General features: G+C 35.1%; 1 protein-coding gene across 5 annotated transcripts in view; it reads left to right on the forward strand.

Annotated features, from left to right (window-relative positions):
- Nucleotides 1-25,026, forward strand: part of AGTPBP1 (ATP/GTP binding carboxypeptidase 1) — a 170,615-nt gene that overhangs the window by 33,913 nt on the left and 111,676 nt on the right. For 4 of the 5 annotated variants that reach the window (XR_003430280.1, XM_027094262.1, XM_027094259.1 and 1 more), the window contains exons 3-7: nt 11,071-11,195; nt 18,531-18,625; nt 23,007-23,070; nt 23,482-23,628; nt 24,231-24,362. Coding sequence is in view for 4 of the 5 variants with exons in the window: in XM_027094262.1 (XP_026950063.1) it covers nt 11,071-11,195; nt 18,531-18,625; nt 23,007-23,070; nt 23,482-23,628; nt 24,231-24,362 (563 nt within the window). In the remaining variant the exon portion in view is untranslated. The remainder of the gene's footprint in view (nt 1-11,070; nt 11,196-18,530; nt 18,626-23,006; nt 23,071-23,481; nt 23,629-24,230; nt 24,363-25,026) is intronic. The other variant, XM_027094261.1, reaches the window with a different exon arrangement.

The following is a 25,026-nucleotide window of genomic DNA, read 5'->3' on the forward strand; positions in this document are numbered from 1 at the left end:
TTTTTTCCTTACATGAGACTTGATCAAAGCACATCCATTTCCACAGAAAACTTATTATATTCTTTCTGTCTTTAAAGGCTTCTATAGATGCTCTTTTTAGTTTATTTTTTTTGCCCCTTTTAGATTTACTTCTCAACTGTGAGATATCTATTAAACACTTTCATGTACCTAACCCAGCACTGAATCTTTGAGAGTAGAAAAGAAACATAAATATAACACTTAACACAGTGCTTTGCAGAAAATGGTGTTGAGTATGTTCTGAAGAATTGAGCCCTATTCTCTTTTTACACGAAGCTTATAACTTCATGAAAACACCTGAACAAGTGCAGTATAGTGGTTTAACCAGTATAGTGGTTTAACCAGTATAGTGGTTTAACCAGATCCTCATAAATAGGTGTTTATTGTGTGATATGGACTTGAAGAGGCAGGGCTGGCTTGAGACTTTCTTACTTTTTAGCATATCTGGAGGATTGAGTAGAATATTGATACTTGCTGAGTTTAGGCAAGGACTGTAATTGGATGGATTAGTTTGGCAGATTTAAAGACCATGTGAGTGGGTGGTGAGAAATCAAGTAATGAAAATTTTATAAGATACAAGAAGCAGAATTTTTCTCTACTCCCTACTCTACATCATCATGTTCATGCCCTAAATGTTATCACCAGCAAAACTCTCCTTTCAAAGTACTAATTCAGACTTTTCATTTTCCAAGAAAAATCTTTTACCTTTCTAGCTCACTTGTTCAAATGGCTGTAATGCAGAGTTCTGCCTTATCCAGAGCTCTGAGCTATTGACTTTTATCATCTCTTCCTCTCTTACCTAGTGTAGAATCCATTGTTCAGCATTACACTCTTGGAATACCTGAAATGTTTTTACCTCACTTTGTATTATTTCATCACACATACCTGACAAAGTCCTTTCCCTGGGTAGACCTTTACTGAGCAGCTGAATGATATTGGAGGATGAACTAACTTGGAAGATATTGCTAAAAATTATGGATCATTATTGATCAGTAATCTTACTACCGTGGTTCTCTAGAAAGCTCATTTTCTCAATTTTTTTAATGACTGTTTTACACTTTCTTCCTATCTTTCAAATCTTTGAAATCCTCAGATGTATCATATACATACCCTCAGCAGTTGACCTTCTCTGTGATATCATAGAGATAAAACAGTTTATTATCCTTATATTCCTTACACAAAATTTACATACTCCCCTTTACTTGATTCTATCCTCTGTTTACCCTCCTGTTATTTACTGCAACAGAGGATGTGTCTGTTTTTTTGTTAAAGACTAATACTGTCGCCTGTGTTCTAGATTTCACCTCTCTCTTTCCTTCTCAGGGTCTTTTAATCATTAGTATTGTTCTGTATTGAATCTTTAACTCCTCCATTCCTTATCATTTAAACATGATCTAGGCTTTCCAATATTTAGACTCTGCTCTTCTGTTACTACTCAGTTTATCTGATTTCCTCAAAAGACAAAAATTTTGAAATAGCCTATAAATGAAATCTACATCTCATTTCACACTCTCTAAGCACTCTTCTTTAGTTTCTGCCTTATCCACTACACCAACAGTACCTATGAATTTTTTTTTTTTTTTTTTGCGGTACGTGGGCCTCTCACTGTTGTGGCCTCTCCTGTTGCGGAGCACAGGCTCCGGACGCGCAGGCTCAGCGGCCATGGCTCACGGGCCTAGCTGCTCCGCGGCATGTGGGATCTTCCCGGACCGGGGCACGAACCCGCGTCCCCTGCATGGGCAGGCGGACTCTCAACCACTGCGCCACCAGGGAAGCCGAGTACCTATGAATTTTTAAACAGCTTTATTGAGACATAATCATCTTACAACAAGCTGTACATAGAGAGTACAGTTTGGTAAGTGTGGCCTATGTATAACTGGAATTATCCTCTCAATCAAAATACTGAAAATATTTATCATGCTCAAATGTCTCCTGGTGCCCCTCTCCCACCCCATCCCTCACTCCAGACAACCATTGATCTGCTTTCTGTCACTACAGACGTGTTGGCTTTTTTAGAACTTAATATAAATGGGACCATACAGTATGTCTTTTTTTTGGGGTGGGGTGTAGGTAGAAGGTAGGGGTGTGGGTATGCCTTCTTTGATTCAGCGCAATTATTTTTGAGAATCATCTCTTGCAATCATACCTTTTTTGATTAGTAAGTAGTATTCCATTGTGTTGATATACCACAATTTGTTTATCCATTCAACTTTTGGACATTTGGGTTGTTTCCAGTTTTTGGTTGTTACATGAGCATTTTTGGACTTACACTTTATTTTGAGCATTTTTGGACTTATACTTTATTTTCTATTAGCTAAATACGTAGGACTGGAATGTCTGAAGCATATGGTAGGTCTGTGTTTCTTTTTATGAAACTGCCGACAATCTGTTTTACAAAGACATTAATACCATCTTCTGTTCCCTGCAGCAGTGTATGAAAGTTCTAGTTCTACATTCTCACCAACACTTGGTATGGTCATTCTTTTTAAATTCTTAAGTTCTTATGATCATTCTCGTAAAATTGTAGCCATTGTAATAGGGGTGTACTGGTATCTCATTGTGATTTTACTTTGCGTTTCTCTAATGACATGATGTTGAGCATCTTTTCATGCACTTATTCGGTGAAATATCTTTCCAAATCTTCCAATTTTTGAAATTGCAGTGTTTCTTAATAGTTGAGTTTTAGAATTTTTTTATATATTATGGATACAAGTCCTTTATCAGATATTTGAATTGCAAACATTTTCTTCCAGTCTTGTCTTTTCATATTCTGTGCAGTATCTTTTAAGATCAGAAGTTTCAAATTTAGATGATTTCCATTTGCTTATTTGTTCTTTTATGGATTATGCTTTTAGAGTTGCATCTAAGAAATATTTGCATAACCCATATTACCAATGTTTTCTCTTATGTTTCTTCTAGAAGTTTTTATAGTTTTAGATTTTACATTTAGGACTATGCTCCTTTCTGAGTTAATTTTTATATATGGTGCGAGGTATGGATAGAAGTTCTTTTTTTTTGTGCGTATGGATATCTGGTTGTTCAGCACCATTTTTAGAAAGACTATCCTTTCTTCACTGAGTTTCCTTTGTACCTTTATCAAAAATCAGTTATTTGTGGATGTGTAGGTCTATTCTTATACTCTGTTTTGTTCCGTTGATCAACATGTCTATCTTAATGCCTATACCTCACTGCTTGGATAATTGTTGCTTTATAACGGGTCTCAAGATTTAGATAGTGTTGGTCTGCCAACCTTTTCTTTTTTCTAAAGTTTGGCCTATTTTAGGTTCTTTGCATTTCCATATGAATTTAGCATATAGTGTTGATCTGCCAACCTTTCTCTTTTTTCTAAAGTTTGGCCTATTTTAGGTTCTTTGCATTTCCATATGAATTTAGCATCAGTCTGACAATTTCTACATGACAGCCTGTTGGTATTTTGATTGGGATTGCCTTGATTCTGTAGATCATTTTGGGGAGAATTGATACCTTAACACTATTGTCTTCTTACTCTTGAACATGATATATCTCTCTTTTATTTATGATTTTCTTTAACTTCTCTCACTAGTATTTTGTAGTTTTCAGTGCACTGGTTTTTCAGGTTTATCCCTATTTCCCATACAAATAACAACTCTTTGAGGGGTGTCCCTAATAATTTTTAAGAGTATAAAGTGAGGCTGAGAAATGTGGTTTTAACAGAGTTGGAATAGGCCTGGCTAAAACTCTTGTTACTATAAAAGAGAGAACAAATATTGGGGGAAAGTTAAAGTTAGAAGTTAGCCATATGCACTTACCTAAAATCCCACTAGAACAAGACCGGAGAAGTTTTTAAAAATAATGAATATAAAATAATTAGCATTTAGTTAACTTTGGTGAAGAAATTTAAGGTATAACTTTAATTATTGTTGACACTGGTATAAATTCAGGTTATTTAAATTTTTAACAAACTTTTATTGGTTTTCTTTAACAAATCCCTTGATATTATTGAGCTACATTTATTGTTAAAGAAGCCTTTATTGTGTTTAATTATTATCTTAGAAGTAGTTAGAGAAGTATTGTTCTCTTCCATTTAGAATATTATTTTCCAAACTTACATATTTAAATATTTAACTATTTCTATAAAGGAATGGTAGTGAAATTTCTATTTTTCATTGTCCTTTGCTGTACGATAAAGAAAAATAAAGATTTGTGATCAGTATTTGGAGAGAAACAATAAAAATATGATTAAAGCAAAAGTAATAAAAATAAAGAGTTGTAAATGAGGAACAACCATTTCTGAAAGATAATGTGCATATTTTGGACATAAAACTATATTGTTTGAAATTAAATCTTAATTACTATGAGTCTTGGTTAAGTCTAAAACTTTGATATATTTTAATGAATTTTTTGCTGTCAGATGTTTATATCTTGTTTATGAAGACGTTTACTATCTGTATTCAATTTACATTTTAAGATGAAAAGGTAATAAAATTTATTTATAATGTGAAGATAGGTTCTTTAGCCCTTGCACTTGCTTGGGAAATTATTTGTTGCAAGGTAATATCTATACACCATTGAGACTTTTGTAACATACAAAAAAATTATGTTTTTAGGGAAATAGCTGTAAGGCTGAATGTAAACTCAGAGAATCAAAAGCAGTAGGAGACCACTACAGTGAAACAAATATTTGAGTGATAGTTTAAAATATACATTGGAAAGTTAACTCGATTTGATGTATTTCACATTGATCATATTTTCAATTCCATGATTTTTTTACTATAAAGTAATTAACATTAGCAGTTATAAATGGAACCTCCCGGGGTTGGTCTTGGTCTCATTTTGATTCATCTAAAAATAGGGCAAGGCAGGGAAGATAAATCCTTGTCTGAGCCTCTTTATTTAACAATTTTCTGCTCTGCTGTGTAGCTCAGATCGCTCATTGAATAGTTGTATAGCTTTTGTTTTTACCTTTATCCTTGGATTTTCCAAAGTCTAAAAATCATTCAGTAGGTAGAGGTGCCCTCTGGTGTTCACCCTGCAGTTCTCTCAACATTAGTGTCAGCAGCCTTAAATTTTTAGAGCTGAGTTGGGGGTGGCTTGGAATATTTCGTTCAGTTTTTATTCTGTCAATGAGAAAAGTAAAAATAGGGAAATCAACTTGCCTACGTTCTTAATTTCCATTTGTTTGCCGTCCTTCAAAAAATTCATGCATCTATCCATCTATAATTTGTAAGAGCATGATTCTTAGAAAGAAATCACTTAGTTGCAAGTTGTTTTACTTTGATAGTGGTGTAATTTAATTTAAAATTCAAACTCTTACTTTGGAATGGAACAGAGCATGTGTTATGATCAGTGTGTTTTGTATGTTTTTGAATATTTTTAATAGTAGATGTTTTATTAGCTACTGAAAAATGCTAACAGATGACCTTTAAGAGAAAAATAACTGGAGAAAACTAAACAAAAAAACCCACTCAATTATTAAATTTCAGAATCCTGGTTTCCATAATGCAAATTTTTCTTAAATCTAGGTTACAGAATTGTTTTTAAAGATGTATTTGCTCTCTAGTATGCAGACTGTGGTGTCTTAATACCATTTCTTACCAAAAAGAACCAGGGCTTTTTGGAGAAAGGGTCGATTCCAGATCAGAGCACAAAATGTGCAAGATAAGTTGAGAACAACAGTTCTCAAACTTTTTGTCTAAGAACCCCCTTGTGCTCTTAAATTAATGACTCGTAAAAGCTTTTGTTGAATGTGCATTATTTTTAATCTATTGATATTTACCATATTATAAATTAAAACTGAGAAATTAAAAAAATTTTATTACTTCATTTAAAAATAACAGTAATAAACCCATTGCATAATAACATAGTAATATTTTAAAATAACTAAATTATCAAAAATATTTAGAAGGTGGCATGATTTATTAAATTTTTGCAAATCTCTTTAATGTCTGGTTTAATGGAAGACAGCTAGATTCTCTTATCTGCTTCTGAGTTCAAACTGTCATACATACATCAGTATACATATTGTTTATAGTACACACATATGTTATACGTACGTACATATATGTTTTTATGAGTATTCATGTTGTTAAAGTATATGGCTACAATATGGGCTCACATAGGTATATATTTAGAAAAGGAAGGAATAGTTGAATAAAAGGCCTTTTCAGATAATTGTGGCTAATTGTCCTTTGATTTATGATGGAGGAAAATAAAGTTGTGTGTTCAGTATTTGGAGAGAAACAGTAAAAATGTGATTAAAGCAAGAGTGATAATTATAGGTGAGGAATAAACATTTCTGAATGATAACAATGTACTTTAGAAATAAAGCCATATTGTTTGAAATGCAAATTGAAGTGGATGTTCTTTGATATCACACTAAAACTTGATAAGTGGTAGTTTCTTAAAGGTTAGTTGCACTGTGGAATCAGAAACCACATATGTGAACTTTTTATTTTCTTTTACATTAAAATCCATTGGTCTCTTTTGCATATTGACTGGTTCTTTTTCCCATGTCTGAATTTGTAACATCACACATTGGTCAGTATTTGGAACATATTGATTCAGTGAGTTATGCAGACCTTCTAAATATTGACAATGTTTATTACACAGTTTAAAAAAATTACATTTACTAATATCACCAGTGATTTTATCAGAAAATTCTTTAAGAAGGGGGAAGCTGTCAAGGTCATGATGGTAGATCTTTGTTTTCCAAGATTCTAATTTTTGCTTGAAAGTTCACATTTAATCATTGGTAACAAATCTATCAGTTGTTTCCTTGAAGTGATAGACTCACTTTGTTTATTGCCAAGAAAATGTATTCCAGAATACCCCAGTGCAAATAATCATTGTCAGTTGTTTTTTTAAAGTAAAAATGATGTTCTATGGAAAAAGTAACTAGTTCAGCTTGCAGTTTAAACAACCACACAAGTGTTTTCCCTCAACCATCCTATTTCATTGTGCAGCTGAAATGTCTTATGTGCACACAGAATATTAAAAAATGTATACTCATAGGTGAAACTGGCATTTTTGTTTTTAACTGTGAGTGCATGTTGGTGAAGAACATGGTGACTGCTAGTTATCACACAGTGACTACAATTTGGTGTCACTGTCTTGATTGTATCATGTGCCAGCACTTTATCCACCATTGCCTTCAGATCAACAATGTAAATGTCAACACTGTGTCAAAGGTAAATAGTGTCTTAGTATTTTTATGAAAATAGTTTTTGACCTCACAGATTTTCTGAAAGAGCCTCAAGTACTCAGTTTTGTAGAGCATATACTGAGAACTGCTGGTCTAATAACAGTCTTGTTATATCAAAATCCAGGAAGCTATCAAAGACTAGGATCATAACAAAAGGACTTGGGAGCCCACACGAAGAGGCTCCCATTGATCAAAGGTGGGGCAATTTGAGCATTAATAACTACAGTGGATAAATGTATCATATGCGTTTAAATCTGTGAGTACATATTGATACAGGAAATCAAAATACTTCATTGATTACTTGGGGAGGACTTTTGGAAATGAACTCATTCTTCTGAAAACTGGTAAATAAAGATAAATTAAAAATCCAGCATTTATTTTGCTTTTATTTGATGAATTATACCTCTGGATAATTAAATAAGGGATTTTTCTTTTTATGGAATTGTCCTAGGTAAGAAGTAGAAGGAATGGAAATGGTAGAGTATCAGTGCTTTTCAACCCCTACTAAAGTAATGGATCTAGGCAGTGGTAACCAGTGACTGCTTATATTACAAAAGTAAGATAACCAGACCCTGTTTGCTTCCTTATGGAAGATTACAGTACCACTTACAAAGAATTCATGTCACCAAATCAGGCCTTGATCAGATTAGGCCTTTAAATTCGACTACCGGTTTACAGAAAATAAAGATAGACAAACATATTAATGATACCATTGTTGGGGAGGGGAAAATATATGTACACACACACACACACACACACTAAAGAATATATTGTATTGAATTTGTATATTTTAAAACTTTATGTTAATATCATACTGTATATATTTTGTTGTTTTTTCATTTAGAGATTTATACATAGTGATATATATTTTCATTTCCATATAATGCTGGCTATTTGCAAAATTGGGAAATATTGTATTATTTTATTTTAGTTACATTCTTAAATAGTATGCTCAATATGTTTTTTTCATCCTCCAGATACCTTTTCAGATGAAGTACCTCCAAATTGAAAGCATTGAGTTTAGTTGTTAATCTAAAAAAAGTATAAATATACTGTTTTCCATATGCTTCTTCATTTTTTTGTTCATTCTGAATATAGCTGGGTATTGCCTATTCTGTGCTAGCCACTGTTCGAAATACTACGTATATAGAATAAGACATGCAAGGTCTTTACCTTTGTGAAGCTTACATCATTGGACACATTTTAATATTGGAAGCTGAGGGGCTGGTGGAGAAGTGGGGACATCTTCAGGTTGTAACCTGAAATGAGAAGGAGCCAGCCATATGAAGAACTGGCAGAAATTATCCTCTAGGTTGAGAGGACAGCAAATGTAAAGACCTTGAGATTGGGAAGAAACTTGCTATATTCAAGGAGCTGGTAGAAGTCTGGTGTGTTTGGATCCCAGTATGAGGGCAGCAAGAATGAAAGCAGATTATTTAGGACGCTGTAATTGCCAAGTGAGAAATGATGATTGCTTGGACTTGGGTAGTAATAATGATAAGAGATGGAGAGAAGTGGATGGATTTGAGGTGTTTTAGAGATGGAGCTAATATTGAGCTGGGCATGGGAAAGGGAGTCTAGATTTTTGTCTTGAGCAACTGATGGTTTCATGTGAGTTTGGGAAAGTTAAGATTTGGAAGAGGAGCAGGTTGAGGCTGGAGTTGAATGTAGGAGCCAGGCAGCATATCAGTTTTAATCTAACATCCAGCTGTGGGGTTAGATGAGATTGCTTGGGGCAGTAGAATGGAGAGAGTGAAGGGAAGAGGGCTGGGGATAGAGCTGTGGGGGGGTCCTCAGCATCTAGAGGTTTGTTGGAGGAGGAGCCAGTAGAGTCGATCTAAAAGAAGTGGCGATAGGAAGAAAATCAGGAGAATATGGAGCCATTGAAGCCCAAGGGAGAAAGTGAAGAAAAAAGGAGCTGATTGGGATAGGGCTGAGATTCTGAATCTGACAAGGAAAGAAGTGACCACAGGAGGTTTTGGGGAGACCTCAGAGTGCAGATGCCAAACTAGTAGTTTGAAAAAGTGAACAACATGAGAGGAAATGGAGAGGTCAAGTACAGACATTTCCTTCAAGGAGTAGCAGAGAAATGGGGTGGTAACTAGTGGGAGCTCCTGGATCATATTGTGTGCCAATGGGTATGATCCAGTTGAAAGGGAGAGCTAAATGATGAATCAGAGAAAGATTAATTGAAGGAACAAATACATTGGGAATGCAAGAAGCGCTGGGGTCAGGCATGCCAGTGGAGGGATTGTTCTTTGAGTCTCAACATACCGGCCAAAGAGAGCCTTTTAAAAGCAAGTCAGGGCTCCCCTGGTGGTGCAGTGGTTGAGAATCCATCTGCCAACGTAGGGGACATGGGTTCAAGCCCTGGTCCGGGAAGATCCCACATGCTGTGGAGCACCTAAGCCCGTGTGCCACAACTACTGAGCCTGTGCTCTAGAGCCCGTGAGCCACAACTACTGAAGCCCTCGTGCCTAGATAGAGCCCATGCTCCGCAACAAGAGAAGCCACCACAACAAGAAGCCCGTGCACCGCAACAAAGAGTGGCCCCTGCTCGCTGCAACTAGAGGAAAGCCCGTGTGCAGCAACGAAGACCCAATGCAGCCAAAAATAAAATCAATCAATCAATCAATCAAGTCAGATCACATCACTCTTCTGCTCAAAAACTTCCTGGCTCACCTAGTTGCAAAAAGTCAACGTTTTTACAGTGGCCTATAAGGCTCTAAATGATTGTGCTCTCTTCTACCCCACCCTCAACTCTGACCTCATCTTTTACCGTTATTCTCCTTTAAGTCTGCTGTGGCCATCTCACTCTTTTTTTTTTTTTTGCGGTATGCGGGCCTCTCACTGTTGTGGCCTCTCCCTTTGCGGAACACAGGCTCTGGAGGCGCAGGCTCAGCGGCCACGGCTCACGGGCCCAGCCGCTCCGTGGCATGTGGGATCTTCCTGGACCGGGGCACGAACCCGTGTCCCCTGCATCAGCAGGCGGACTCTCAACCACTGCGCCACCAGGGAAGCCCCCATCTCACTCTTAATTGAATACAGCAGGCACGATCCTGCCTTGATGTTTTGATGATTGTGACTCTGTCTTCTGGTCAGCTCTTTCTGTGGGTATCTGCACCGTTTACTCTCTTACTCCTTTCAGGCCTTTCCCTAAATGGTACCCTCTCAAAGTTTTCCCTGACCACCCTGTCTAAAATTGCAACCTTCTGCACCCTTGCATCTTTTATTCCCACAACCCGCTTTTCTCCATAGTGCTTCCTACCTCCTTTGTACTATATAATTATTTATGTATTTAATTTGTCCCATCAGAATGTTCACTCTGAGGGGCAGGAATTTTTGTTCATTTTGTTCACTGTTGGCAGTACCTAGAATAGCACCAAATGTGCAAATGTATAATGAATGGGAATAAAGAAGAAAGAATGTGGGTAGAGAATCAGAGAGGTTTAAGGAACTGTTTGTAGGAAATGAATGTATTCTTTTTTGATTTTATAATAGTTATGAAGCAGGGTACTAACTGAGAATGGAGTGGGTTAGAAGGGATGGTTAGAGTTTTGAGGAAAGCATAGGATGTATAAAAAGTCTGCTTGGAGAGTGGAAAGGTGAATTGTCAGAATGTGATAAAAGATTGCTGGATAGAGTTGAATGCACTTTTGTGGTTTCCTGAAATAGAATGTTTCTCATGTAAATTAACAGAACATAGCAATGTTAAGCTCTAACACAGAGTAAGGAAATGTGACGTGTAAATGCTTAAAGTTTTTAGAAGGGTAGAATTTTGTTTTGATTTGTTTTTAACACTGATCTTTATAGTATTTTATTTGCAATTGATGTAGAATGTGCCCTAATTTAAAGTAACATTCTTTTTTTAGCCTTACCAATAACTCTCGGATTGTGGGACTCCTGGCTCAGCTGGAGAAGATCAATACTGAATCTACAGAATCAGATACTGCCAGATATGTTACATCAAAAATTCTTCATCTGGCTCAGAGTCAAGGTAAACTTTAATCTCTTGTTTTTGGAATGCTTTCTTAATTCTTTAAAAGTAGATGCTAAGAATGTTCAGACTTTTGATAAATACATGGTTATGTAAAAATTGAACTTTCTCCCATAGACTCAAGAAGTAGAAAAGTGAATAACTGTGGAAGAAATTGATCTTCAAAGCATTGTTTCTAAAAAATTATTATGAGTTTACTTATGTATGAATGCCCCCCTTTCCCCAATTTTCAGACAACACCTAATTCCAGTACTACTTTTTCTAGAATGTTGACAAAAAGATGGCAGGTATTATGTTGGTTATTAGTGTTGTTCCCCACTTTGAAATGCAAGCCCTGTCATTCAGTGATTGGGTGACCTTAGGGAAGTTTTGAATCTCTAGGACTTAGCTGCACCATCTCTGAAATAGAGATAAGAGATATTATGTAATTATCATGTAATTTACATGAGAAACGTGTAAAAATAATGTTAAAAATGTTCAATAAATGATGTCTGTAATTAGGCATAATTTATCTGTTTTATGAAGCTAGTACTACTTAGTTGGTATCAAAACCTTGACAGAGTACAAGAGAAGAAAAGTATTAACTTTGCACTTAGGAACCTAAATTTGAAAAATCCCAAATAAAACATTAATGAATTAAGTCCAATTATAATATCAAGAAATATATCAGTATAGCATTATTTGGACAGGTTGAATAAAACCCATGTGATTACCTCAATAGGAGCTAAAAAAGAAATTTAAGATTCCAAAATCTGTGCTTGATTAAAAAAAAACCTTGATTTTTCTTTTTCTAAATAAGGGTAAACCAGTAGCTACCTTTATATTTAACAGTGATACATTGAAGGCATTCTGTTAAAATTAAGATCCAGACAACTCACAATTATTTTAATTTATTTAGTTTTTTATTATTTCATTATTCTGGAGGTGTAGGTCATTGATATATTGTGCTTATCAACTAAGGTAAATATATAAGGATGGTCACTGTATTAGTGCAAAGATAGATAGGTGTACCGAGTATATTCACTGTATTCGCATATGAAATAACTCCTTAAAACAAAACAAAACACCCCAACAAAAACAAAGAAAACAAATTCTCCAAACCTATAAATACTACTTGCGTATAATTGCTCTCACCACTGTAGACTCTTCCCATCATAGTCAAGAAGTCCCGACTCCAACATCACTACTGAAAATGCCCCTAGTCATACCACTACCAGAGATTGTCCTTTTCCTCACCCTGCCACCCACAAATGGGAGAGCCAGCCCCTGAATACTGCCCCCTGGGGTTGTATAATACAATGACTCTGTTTATAGTTAACACAGTGTAAATTACTAGTGAAAGATTGTCCCATCATTATTTATAGCATAATCCAGTTGTCTATCCATTTGAGAGAGAAAGTTTAGGAATTTACAGCTCAAAGAAGAAGAAATGCAAATAACCAGTATGAAAAGCTTCTTTACTTTCTTAAAAGTCAGGAATTACTAATGAAAACAACTAAGATATTTCTCACTACTTAGATTGGCAGAAATTAGAGAATGACAATATCCAGTGCCATTGAAGGCATGGAAAATAGGATATTTTCATACACTGTAGGTGGTGCAATAATTATTATAAACTTTGGAGGAAAGAATCTGGCAATGTTTATTAAAATTTAAAGTGCACCTGCTATTTTACTTAACACTTTCACTCTCAGAAACCTGAGTGAAATAAAAACCTTAGTATATAAAAGAATATTTGGAGGTGTTTATTTCACTGTTTGTAAAGTCAAAGATCAAGAAACAACCTTAAATATCCAACTATGGAGAATGGTTGAATTAATTTTGATGTAGCCAAACTCTGGGACATTATAACTACATTATACAACTATTATCAATAATAAATTATTTATGATATATGCTGTGGTTCATATGTGGAACTACAGACATACCTCAGAGATATTGTAGGTTCGATTTCAGACTACTGCACTAAAGCAAATATTGCAATAGGGTGAGTCACATGAAGTTTTTGGTTTCCCAGTGCATATTAAAGTTACGTTTACACTGTACTGTAATCTATTAAATGTGCAATAGCATATGTCTAAAAAAATGTACATACCTTAATTAAAAAATACTTTATTGCTTAAAATGTAAGCCCTCAGTGAGTCATAATCTTTTTGCTGTTGGAGTGTCTTGCCTCAATATTTAAGGCGGCTAACTGATTGAGGTGGTGTTTGTTGAAGGCTGGGGTGGCTGTAGCAATTTCTTAAAATAAGACAGTGAAGTTTGCCACACATACTCTTTCACGAATGATTTCTCTATAACATGTGGTGCTGTTTGATAGCATTTTACCCACAGTAGAACTTCTTTTAAAACTGGAATGAATCCTCTCAAACCCTACTGCTGCTTTATCAACTGAGTTTTTGTAGTGTTCTAAATCCTTTGTTGTCACTTCAGCAATCTTCACAAGGAGTAGATTCCATCTCAAGACCACTTCCTTTGCTTATCCATAAGAAGCAGCTCCTCATCTGTCAGTATTTTATCATGAGATTACAGGAATTCAGTCATATCATCAGGATCCACTTCTAATTCTAGTTCTCTTGCTGTTTCCACCACATCTGCAGTTATTTCCTCCTCTGAAGTCTTGAATCCCTCAAAGTCATCCATGAGGGTTGGAATCAACTTCTTTGAAACTTCTGTTTATGTTGATGTTTTAACCTCTTCCCATGAATCACAGATGTTCTTAATGGCATCTAGAATGGTGAATTCTTTACAGGTTTTTAACTGACTTTGCTCAGATCCATCAGAGGAATCTCTACCTATGACAACTATAGCCTTATGAAATGTATTTCTTAAATAAGAAGACTTGAAAGGCAAAATTACTCCTTGATCCATGGATTGCAGAGTGGATGTTGTGTTAGCAGGCATGAGAACAACACTAATCTTGTATATCTTCCTCAGAGTGACAAGGTGCATTGTTAGTGAACAGTCCCATTTTGAAAGAAATCTTTTTTTTTTCTGAGCAGTAGGTCCCAACAGTGGGCTTTAAAATATTCAACAAACCATGTTGGCCGACAGATGCGCTGTCATCCAGGCTTCATTGTTCCATTGATACAATACAGGCAGAGTAGATTAAGCATAATTCTTAAGGGCCCTAGAATTTTTGGAATTGTAAATGAGCATTGGCTTCAACTTCAAGTCACGAGATGCATTAGTCCCTAATGACAGAAGCTTTGAAGCCAGATATTGACTTCTCCCTAGCTATGAAAGTCCTGGATGGCATCTCTTCCGATATAAGGCTATTTTGTCTACATTGAAAATCTGCTGTTTCGTGTAACCAACTCACTGCAGCTTCTACATCAGCACTTGCTCCTTTACTTTGCACTTTTATGTTATAGAGATGGCTTCTTTCATTGAGCCTCATGAATCAACCTCTGCTAGCTTTAAACATTTCCTCTGCAGAAAAAAGTATTCCATGCAAATGGAAATCAAAAGAAAGCCAGAGTAGCAATATTTGTATCAGACTTTAAAGGCCATTACAAGAGACAAAGAAGGACTTAACATGATGATCAAGGGATCAGTTCAATTGTAAATAAATTTACACCCAATATAGGGGCACCTAAATACATACAGCAAGTATTAACAGGCATAAAGGGAGAAATGGACAGTAACACAATAATAGTAGGGGGCTTAACACTCCACTTACATCAAGGGACATATCATCCAGACAGAAAATCAATATGGAACCACTGGCCTTAAATGACACATTTAACCAAATGGACTTGATAGATATATATAGAACATTCCATCTGAAAGCAGCAAAATACACATTCTTTTCAAGTGCACATGGAACATTCTCCAAGATAGTTCACATGCTAGACCACAAAATAAGCCTAGGTAAATTTAAGAAAATTGAAGTCATATCAAGTATCTTTTATAACCACAATGTTATGAGTCTAGAAATCAACTACAAGGGAAAAAAATCTGCGAAAACCACAAATATGTGGAGGTTAAACAGTACGTTACTAAACAATAAATGGATCACTAAAGAAATCAAAGAGGAAATCATAAAATACCTGGAGACAAATGAAATGAAAATAATGGTCTGAAATCTATAGGATGCAGTAAAAGCAGTTCTCAGAGGGAAGTTTATAGTGATACAAGCTTAGCCCAGGAAACAAAAATCTCAAATAACCTAACCTTACACCTAAACAAACTAGAAAAAGAAAGAACAAACAAAACCCGAAGTTAGTAGAAGGTAAGGAATCATAAAGATCAGAGCAGAAATAAATAAAATGACTTAAAAAAATTAGAAAGAATGAGTGAAAATAAGAGCTGGTTCTTTGAAAAGATAAAAAGATAAACAAAATTGATAAGCCTATAACCAGATACATCAAAAAAAAAAAGAGAATGCTCAAATTGATAAAATCAGAAATGAAAAAGAAATTACAACTGAAACCACAGAAATGCAAAAACTCATAAGATACTACTATGAACAACTATATGCCAATAAAATGGACAACCTAGGAAAAATGGGTAAATTCTTAGAAATGTACAGTCTCCCAAGATTGAACCAGGAAGAAACAGAAAATATGAACAGACCAATTATCAGTGATGAAACTGAATCAGTAATTAAAACACTCCCAACAAACCAAGGTCCTGGACCAGATGGCTTCACAGGTGAATTCTGCCAAATATTTAGAGAAGAGTTAATACCTATCTTTGTGAAACTACTCCAAAAAATTGCAGAGGAAGGCATGCTTCTGAACTCATTCTAAAAGGTCAGCATTACCCTGATAGCAAAACCAGACAAAGATATCACAAAAAAAGAAAATTACAGGCCCATCTCACTGATGAACATAGATGCAAAAATCCTCACCAAAATATTAGCAAATTGAATCCAACAATACATTGAGAGGATCATATACCATAATCAAGTAGGATTTATCTCAGGGATGCAAGGATGCTTCAATATCCACAAATGAAACAGTGCCACATTAACAAATTGAAGAATAAAAGCCATATAATCATCTCAATAGATGCAGAAAAGCTTTTGACAACTTCAACATCTACTTATGGTAAAAACTCTCCAGAAAGTGGGTGTAGAGGGAGCATACCTCAACATAATAAAGGCCATATGTGATAAGCCCACAGTTAACAACATACTCAGTGATGAAAACCTGAAAGTATTTTCTCTAAAATCAGGAACAAGACACGGATTCCTACTCTCACCACTTTTACTCAACATAGTTTTGGAAGTCCTAGCCACAGCAATCAGAGAAGAAAAAGAAATCTATATTGGAAAGGAAGAAGTAAAATAGTCACTGTTTGCAGATGACATGATACTATACATAGAAAACCCTAAAGATGCTACCAGAAACTACTAGAGTTCCTCAATGAATTTGGTAAAGTTGCAGGATACAAAATTAATATACAGAAATCTGCTGAATTTCCGTACACTAACAACAGAATATCAGAAACAGAAATTATGGAAACCATCCCATTTATCATCACATCAAAAAGAGTAAAACACCTGGGAATAAACCTACCTAAGAAGGCAAAAGACCTGTACTCTGAAAACTATAAGACACTGATGAAAGAAATTGAAGATGACAAAAATAGATGGAAAGATATACCATGTTCATGGATTGGATGAATCAGTATTGTTACAATAACCATACTACCCAAGGCAATGTACAGATTCAGTGCAATCCCTATCAAAATACCAATGGCATGTTTCACAGAACTAAAACAAATAATTTCAAAATTTGTATGGAAACACAAAAGACCCCAAATTGCCAAAACAATCTTGAGAAAGAAGATCAGAGCTGGAGGAATCACACGCCCAGATTTCAGACTATACTACAAAGCAACAGTAATCAAAAGAGTGTGGTATTGGCACAAAAAACAGACACATAGATCAATGGAACAAGATAGAGAGCCCAGAAATAAACCCAGGTACTTAATCTATGACAAAGGAGGCAAAAATATACGATGGAGAAAAGACAGCCTCTTCAGTAAGTGGTGCTGGGTAAACTGGACAGCTGCATGTGAAAGAATGAAATTAAAACATTCTTTAATGCCATATACAAAAATCAACTCAAATTGGATTAAAGATCTAAATGTAAGATTGGATACTATAAAACTCCTAGAGGAAAACATAGGCAGAACACTGACATAAATTGCAGCAATAATTTTTTGGATTCATGTCCTAAAGTAAATAAAAGCAAAAATAAATAAATAAATGGGACCTAATTCAATTTAAAAGCAAAAGACACCATTGACAAAACAAAAAGACAACCTTTTTTTTTCTATTTATTGTGATGAAAAGGATCATCTAGTTTCCATTTCTACTGAATGGGAGAAAATATTTGCAAATGATTCGACTGATAAGGGATTAATATCTAATATATATAAACAGCTAATACAACTTCACATCAAAAAAAAAAAACAGATAGCCTAATTAAAAAATGGGAAGAAGAACTGAACAGACATTTTTCCAAAGAGAAAATGGAGGTGGCCAACAGGCATATGAAAAGTTGCTCAATATTGCTAATCGTCAGTGAAATGTAGCTCAAAACCACAATGAGCTATCACCGCACACCTGTCAAAATGGCTATTATCAAATAGAACACAAATAACAAATGTTGGTGAGGATGTGGAGAAAAAACCCTTGTACACTGTCGTTGGGAGTGTAAATTGGTGCAACCACTGTGGAAAACAGTATGGAGCTTTCTCAAAAAACTAAAAATAGAACTACCATATGACCCAGCAATTCCACTCCTGGGTATATATCCAAAAAGCCACAAAAACACTAATTTGAAAAATATATGCACCCCAGTGTTCATATCAGCATTATTTACAATTGCCAAGATATGGAAGCAACTTAAGTGTCCATCAACAGATGAATGGATGAAGAAGATGTGATATACACACACAAACACATGGACATACACAATGGAATACTACTCAGCCATAAAAAAGAACAAATTTGCAGCAACATGGATGGACTTGGTGGGCATTATACTAAGTGAAATAAGTCAGACAAAGAAAAATACTGTATGATATCATTTAACTGTGGAATCTAAAATATATAACAAACTAGTGAATACAACAAAGAAGCAAATTCACAGATACAGAGAACAAACTAGTGTCACCAGTAGGGAGGGAGGGAGGGAAAATATAGTGGTGAGGAGTGAGAGGTACAAAGTATTTGATGTAAGATAGGCCATAAGGATATGTTGTATACCACGGGGAATATTATCTAATATAATATAATTATAACTAATATAATATCTAATATTAGTAAATGTTAACTGTGATAAAACTATATGTAATTTTTTTTCTTTCATGTTTTAGAAGAAAACTTTTTTTCCTACTTTTCAGAAAAAACAAGGAGAGAAATGACAGCCAAAGGTTCTACAGGAATGGAAGTTCTGCTGTCAACATTAGAGGTAAGTCACTGACATGCTTTAATTATGTAGCTGTTAATAGCAACCAATACTGAGAGAAAAAAAATTACAAAGTACAGAATTTTTATCCTAGAGGTAGAGCCAATGAATGGAAGTTTGTTTTCTTTTTTAAATTATTTGGAATGGGGATATAAACATTCTAACATATATTAGATAAACCTCTAAGTGTATTTCCCTAGGATTATAATGATAACCATATTTTAAATCTTAATATGCCATTCTAATTGGTAATAGAAAATAAAGCATTAGTTGGAAATAAATCTTTAGCTTAAAATAAATGATTGAGGGACTTCCCTGGCAGTCCAGTGGTTAAGACTGTGTGCTTCCACTGCAGGGGGCATGAGTTTGCTTCCTGGTCATCAGGGAACTAAGATCCTGCATAATGTGTGGCATGGCCAAAAAAAAAAAAAAAAAAAAAGATTGAAATTGGAAATTCTCATTTATACTGTTAGTTATTCATTTATGATTAAGTTCACTTCATACATTGGTTGAATAACTATATTATATTGATATTAATTAAGTTTCAATGCTAGTATAACAGTTCGGGGTGGATCAGCAAGACAGAATCAAGATTTTATATTTTATTCAGTGCAATGTTAAAAATAAGGAGTGAGTGAGTACATTGTATACCTTAGACTTAAACAATGTTATATGTCAGATTATATCTTAGTAGAACTGGAAAAAAAATGATCAGGGAGTGAGTTCATGTGTGTGTGTGTTTTTTTTTTTGACTGTGCCGCATGGCTTGTGGGATCTTAGTTCCCTGACCAGGGATGGAACCTGTGCCCTCAGCAGTGAAAGTGTGAAGTCCTAACCACTGGACTGCCAGGGAATTCTCTTTTTTTTTTCCTTTAATTGAAGTATAGTATTGATTTACAATATTATATTTTTTATAGTTTCAGGCATACGGCATAGTGATTCAGTGTTTTTACAGTTTATACTCCATTAAACGTTATTACAAGATAATGGCTATAAATTCCCTGTGCTATACAATATATTCTTGTTGCCTATTTGTTTTATACTTAGTATTTTTTAACTCAGTTCTGTACCCCTAATGTGCCCCTCCACCATTTTCTCTCCCCACTGGTAACCACTAGTTTGTTTTCTGTATCTGTGAGAATGTTCCAATTTTGCTTTATACATTCATTTGTATTATTTTTTAGAGTTCTCATATAAGTGATAGCATACAATATTTGTCTTTCTCTGTCTGACTTGTTTCACTAAGCATAAAATTCTCTAGGTCCATCCACATTACTGCAAATGGCAGAATTTCATTATTATGGCTGAGTAATACTCTATTGTGTGTGTATATATATATATATATATATATATATATATATATATATATATACCACATCTTCTTTATCCATTCATCTGTTTATGGATACTTGGGTTGCTTCCATATCTTGGTTACTGTAAACAGTACTGCTATGAACATCGGGGTGCATATATCTTTTCAAATTAGTGTTTTTGTTTTTTTCTGGATATATACTCAGGATGGGAATTGCTGGGTCATTCTGTAGTTCTATTTTTAGTTTTGAGAAACCTCCACACTCTTTTCCACAGTGGCTGCACCAATATACATTCCCACCAACAGTGTGCATGGGTTTTTTCCTCCACATCCTCGCCAACATTTGTTTTTTGTGTTCTTTTTGATGGTAGCCATTCTGACAGGTGTGAGGTGATAGCTCATTGTTGTTTTGATTTGCACTTCTATAATAATTATCCTCATTGTACATCTTTTCATGTGCCTTTTAATTTGTTGAGACTTGTTTTGTGGCCTGGCATGTGATCTATCCTGGAGAAGGTTCCATGTGCACTTGAAAAGATTATGTATTCTGCTGTTTTGGGATGTAATGTCCTGTAGATACCTATTAAGTCCAACTGGCCTCTGGTGTCATTTAAGACTACTGTTGCCTTTTTGATTTTGTGTCTGATAAGCTGTCCAGTGATGTAAGTGGGGTGTTAAAGTCTTCTACTATTATGTATTATTGTCAGTTTCTCCTATATGTCTGTTAGTCATCACGAATTATTAGAGTAATGCAAATCAAAATCACAACGAGGTATCACCTCACATTGGTCAGAATGGCCATCATCAAAAAATCTACAAACAATAAATGCTGGACAGGGTGAGGAGAAAAGGGAACCCTCTTGCACTGTTGGTGGGAATGTAAATTGATATAGCCACTATGGCGAACAGTATGGAGGTTCCTTAAAAAACTAAAAATAGAACTACCATGTGACCCAGCAATCCCACTACTGGGCATATACCCAGAGAAAACCACAACTCAAAAAGACACATGCACCCCAATGCTCATTGCAGCACTATTTACAATAGCCAGGTCATGGAAGCAACCTAAATGCCCATCAACAGACGAATGGATAAAGAAGATGTGGTATATATACACAATGGAATATTACTCAGCCATAAATAGGAACGAAATTGGGTCATTTGTAGAGACGTGGATGGACCTAGAGACTGTCATTCAGAGTGAAGTAAGTCAGAAAGAGAAAAACAAATATATGTTAACGCATGTATGTGGAATCTAGAAAAATGGTACAGATGAACCTGTTTGCAAGGCAGAAATAGAGACACAGACGTAGAGAACAAACGTATGGACACCAAGGGGGGAAAGGGGTGGTGGGATGAATTGGGAGATTGGGATTGACATATATACACTAATATGTATAAAATAGATAACTAATGAGAACCTTCTGTATAGCACAGGGAACTCCACTGTACGGTAGAAACTAACACAACATTGTAAAACAACTATATCCCCTCCCCCCCAAAAAAACTATAGGGTGCAAGATAGTTTTGTACAAGGGTGTATTGTACAACATGGGGAATATAGCCAATATTTTGTAATAACTAAATGGAAAGTAACCTTTTAAAATTGTATAAAATTTTTTAAAAATTAAAAATAAAAAACTGTATTTAAAAAAATAATTATCCCACTTCCCTGGTAAATGAGATAGAAGTGCAACTTCCATTCAGATTCCAGTGGCCTGAACTCAGTCATATGGCCCAAATGTAATTGCAAAAGAGCTGGAAAATGTGGTTTGGCTGTGTACCCAGGAAGAAGATGAACACTTAGCAATACTGCTCCTGCCGCAGTCCATTCTTTTCTTTAACAAATGTTTGTCTCTCATTCTTCCAACTCCGTCCCCAGTAAGCCAGTGGTCCAGTTAACACCCACAGTGCTAAGACAAGGGTCTCTGGTTAATGTGTGGTCCTTTTTCTGGTCTGGATTTGACTTTCTGGTTCCATTAGTCTCTGCCCTTAAATGGTGAAGTAGACAACACTTATTCCCTTTTGGGAAGGGGAAGAACAAGAGTCCCATTCCAGTCACTGATACATTGCAATTCCGAAATTCCTCTAAATAAGCACTGTAAAATCCTTCTCCTCTGGGGATGAGGCAGTTCCTTGAATAGGCCACAGTTCTGCTGTCTATGTGGTTTTCTTCATCCAAGCATTGCTTTTAGTAAGAGAAATATAACAAAAGTACAGTATTTAAACATTTTCTCTTATTAGATTGGTTGTTCAGACTTTGGGAAATAGTTACTTTTCTGCATTGTGGGTTGGAGTGTAAATTGCTCAGTGAAGAGCAAGTTAGTAATATCTACTATCAAAATAAATGCCCATATCATTGACCCAGAAATGCTAGGAATTTATCCCATGTACAGTTGTACTTGCTTCCCTGTAAGTGTACGTACTTAGTTTTGGTTGCAATTTTTAATAGCAAAAGATTTAAAAAATTTAAATATCCCATTGATAGGTGACTGGTTGCATAAACAATGGTATTGCCATGCAGTGGAATATATCATGTGGCCCTTAAAAAAGGGTGAAGAAACTATTTATTGACATGTAAAAATATCAGTATAAAAATAGTTATCTATAGAGCAGTAATACCATTTGGAGAAATAAATCTATGTATACATGTGTATTTACATGGATTACTTTTATGTGTGTACAGTATCTTGCTGGATGCACAAGAAATTGATAATGCAGTTACTTTTTGAGAGGGGAGCTCACTGGATAGTCACCATATATACATTGTAGTGCCTTTTATATTTTAATACATTTATTTGTATTGTCTATCTGGTAGAAGTTGACGAGTTCAAATGACAAATTAATTCCTGTTGATAATAAGAAAATAATAGCTCAGATGATTTCCAAAAAATTTTAAGGACAATAAGAGACTGAAGTGATGTGTGAGAATAGTGAAAACCTGAATACGTTTATTCTTAGAGAAACCAAAAAGGTCATCTGTAAAATATAGGTGGTTCCCGACAGACAGAAAAAGTTTGGGAATCACAAATTTACAATGTTTTAATAAAGCAAATAAACTATTTATTTCAGAAAACGAAAGATCTTCAAACTACACTTAATATCTTAAGCATTCTTGTTGAGCTGGTGTCAGCTGGTAAGTTTTTGTTTCCTTTGGTGTAATTTCTGTTTGTAAACAATGATCAGAAATGCATCATGTGTACTTTTTTTTGGAATTTTCTGATACTCATACAGAGGCTATTCTGAGTATTGGAATTTGGAAGCGAAAATGTCATACTCTTGTTCTTGCTTTGTTTTTGGTATATTCTGGTGTCCCTCAAACCCATGTGTTTTAGAGCCTTGAATGTAGAGTTTTGCATCACTTTTATTTACTGTCTGCGCTATTTTTTAAACTAACATAAATAAAATAAAATTTTATTTTGATGCTATTTGTTTGCTTTCTGAAGTCTTCACTTTTAATACTTCTTTAAAGCTAACAGGTTGTGATATCTAATATGTTATAGAAGAATTTGCGATTTCAACATATTTCTTTCAAAAAACTTCTTAGGTGGAGGTCGAAGAGCGAGTTTCTTAGTCTCCAAAGGTGGTTCACAAATATTATTACAGATACTTATGAACGCCAACAAAGAATCTCCTCTGAATGAGGAGTTAATGGTGCAGATTCATTCCATTCTTGCAAAAATTGGACCGAAAGGTAAGGGTTTTGTTTGTATGACTCTCAGGTGGAACTGTTTTTGTTACATCAATTCTGTGTGCCTTGAAACTGGTAAATTTTACAATCTAAAATGCTACTGCTTTGTCTTGGTCTGAGTCATGGAATGCTTTTTACAGTCAACTAGTGACCTGCAAGAATTTAGGATCCTAAATTCCTGAGTAATTCTATTGCATATGGTGGAAAAAGGAAGAAAAAATGCGTTAAAGTCAGAAGTGTGTCTTGGTGTGTGTGTCCCTGCATATATATGTTACAAAAGATACACATAACATGGATATTGTTGAGGCCAGAAGGAGGGAGTGTGGATGGGAATGCTTTGAGGAGCATGCAGGTAGAATGTGTTTGCTTTTCATTAATAGTCATCTTATAGTCACGTCTCAGTGCCTAAAAAGCTTACATTCTAGTTAAGCTTTTAATCATAATCATATAAGAAAGTGATTACAGCTTTAATTATCTCAGATCAACTTTTAGTTGATAATATGAATTTACAATATTAGTTTTAGAAATTTCATTGTTTTATGACATTTCATTTTATTCAGAAGTTATATATGAATAAATTGTGCTTGTTCATTTTTTTTAAACAGACAAAAAATTTGGAGCGAAAGCTAGAATTAATGGAGCTCTAAATATAACCCTGAATTTGGTCAAACAGAATTTGCAGAATCATCGCTTGGTTTTGCCTTGTCTTCAGCTTTTACGAGTATATTCTGCCAACTGTGAGTATTTCAGAGCAGCTTTTAGTTAGCTCAGTGTTGTGAAGTTAACACAAAATGAAAATTCTGTACTTTAACTTTATAAGTCTCTAAAATTTGTGGACAAGGAAAGAGAATATTTAATATGGCTCTTTGTGATTCTAACCCCCCACCACAAAAGTGAGGTAGGGTAAGAAGGTGAGTTGACAAAATCTTCAGAATTCTCATTAATTCCCCCAGTTTGTAAAGGCATGTAGTAAGGGGGATGAGTAGGTGGCCTGTGGAGAAGATCTGGAGGAATATGAGGACATTGGAAGCTGGAAAAACTGCTATGCGTATTTGGATTTTCACAGATGAGAGGAAAATTGAGAAGGAAGGAATGTGGTGGCATAGTCACCTGGAGCTAATTCTCTTCAGTAATGAATAGGGAAGTAGCAGAACCGAAAATAAATAGCACAGGAGCCTCTGAGGAAGCTGGAGAAAACAGTAATCACAGGGAGAGAGTCTCAGATGAAGTGTCTCCCAATGGGCGTACACACACACACACACACACACACACACACACACATTCTCTCCCTCTCTCACTAATGTAATATTAGGTCCCAAGCCCCTGAGGTATGGATTTTCTTCTATTCCCTGACTATGGGATTGGAATGATTAATAAAACACCTAGAATTGAGACTGTACA

This window comes from Aethalodelphis obliquidens, unplaced genomic scaffold, assembly GCF_003676395.1.
Source record: "Aethalodelphis obliquidens isolate GAN/ISIS:26980383/991018 unplaced genomic scaffold, ASM367639v1 scaffold88, whole genome shotgun sequence".
Taxonomy (NCBI): Eukaryota; Metazoa; Chordata; class Mammalia; order Artiodactyla; family Delphinidae; genus Aethalodelphis; species Aethalodelphis obliquidens.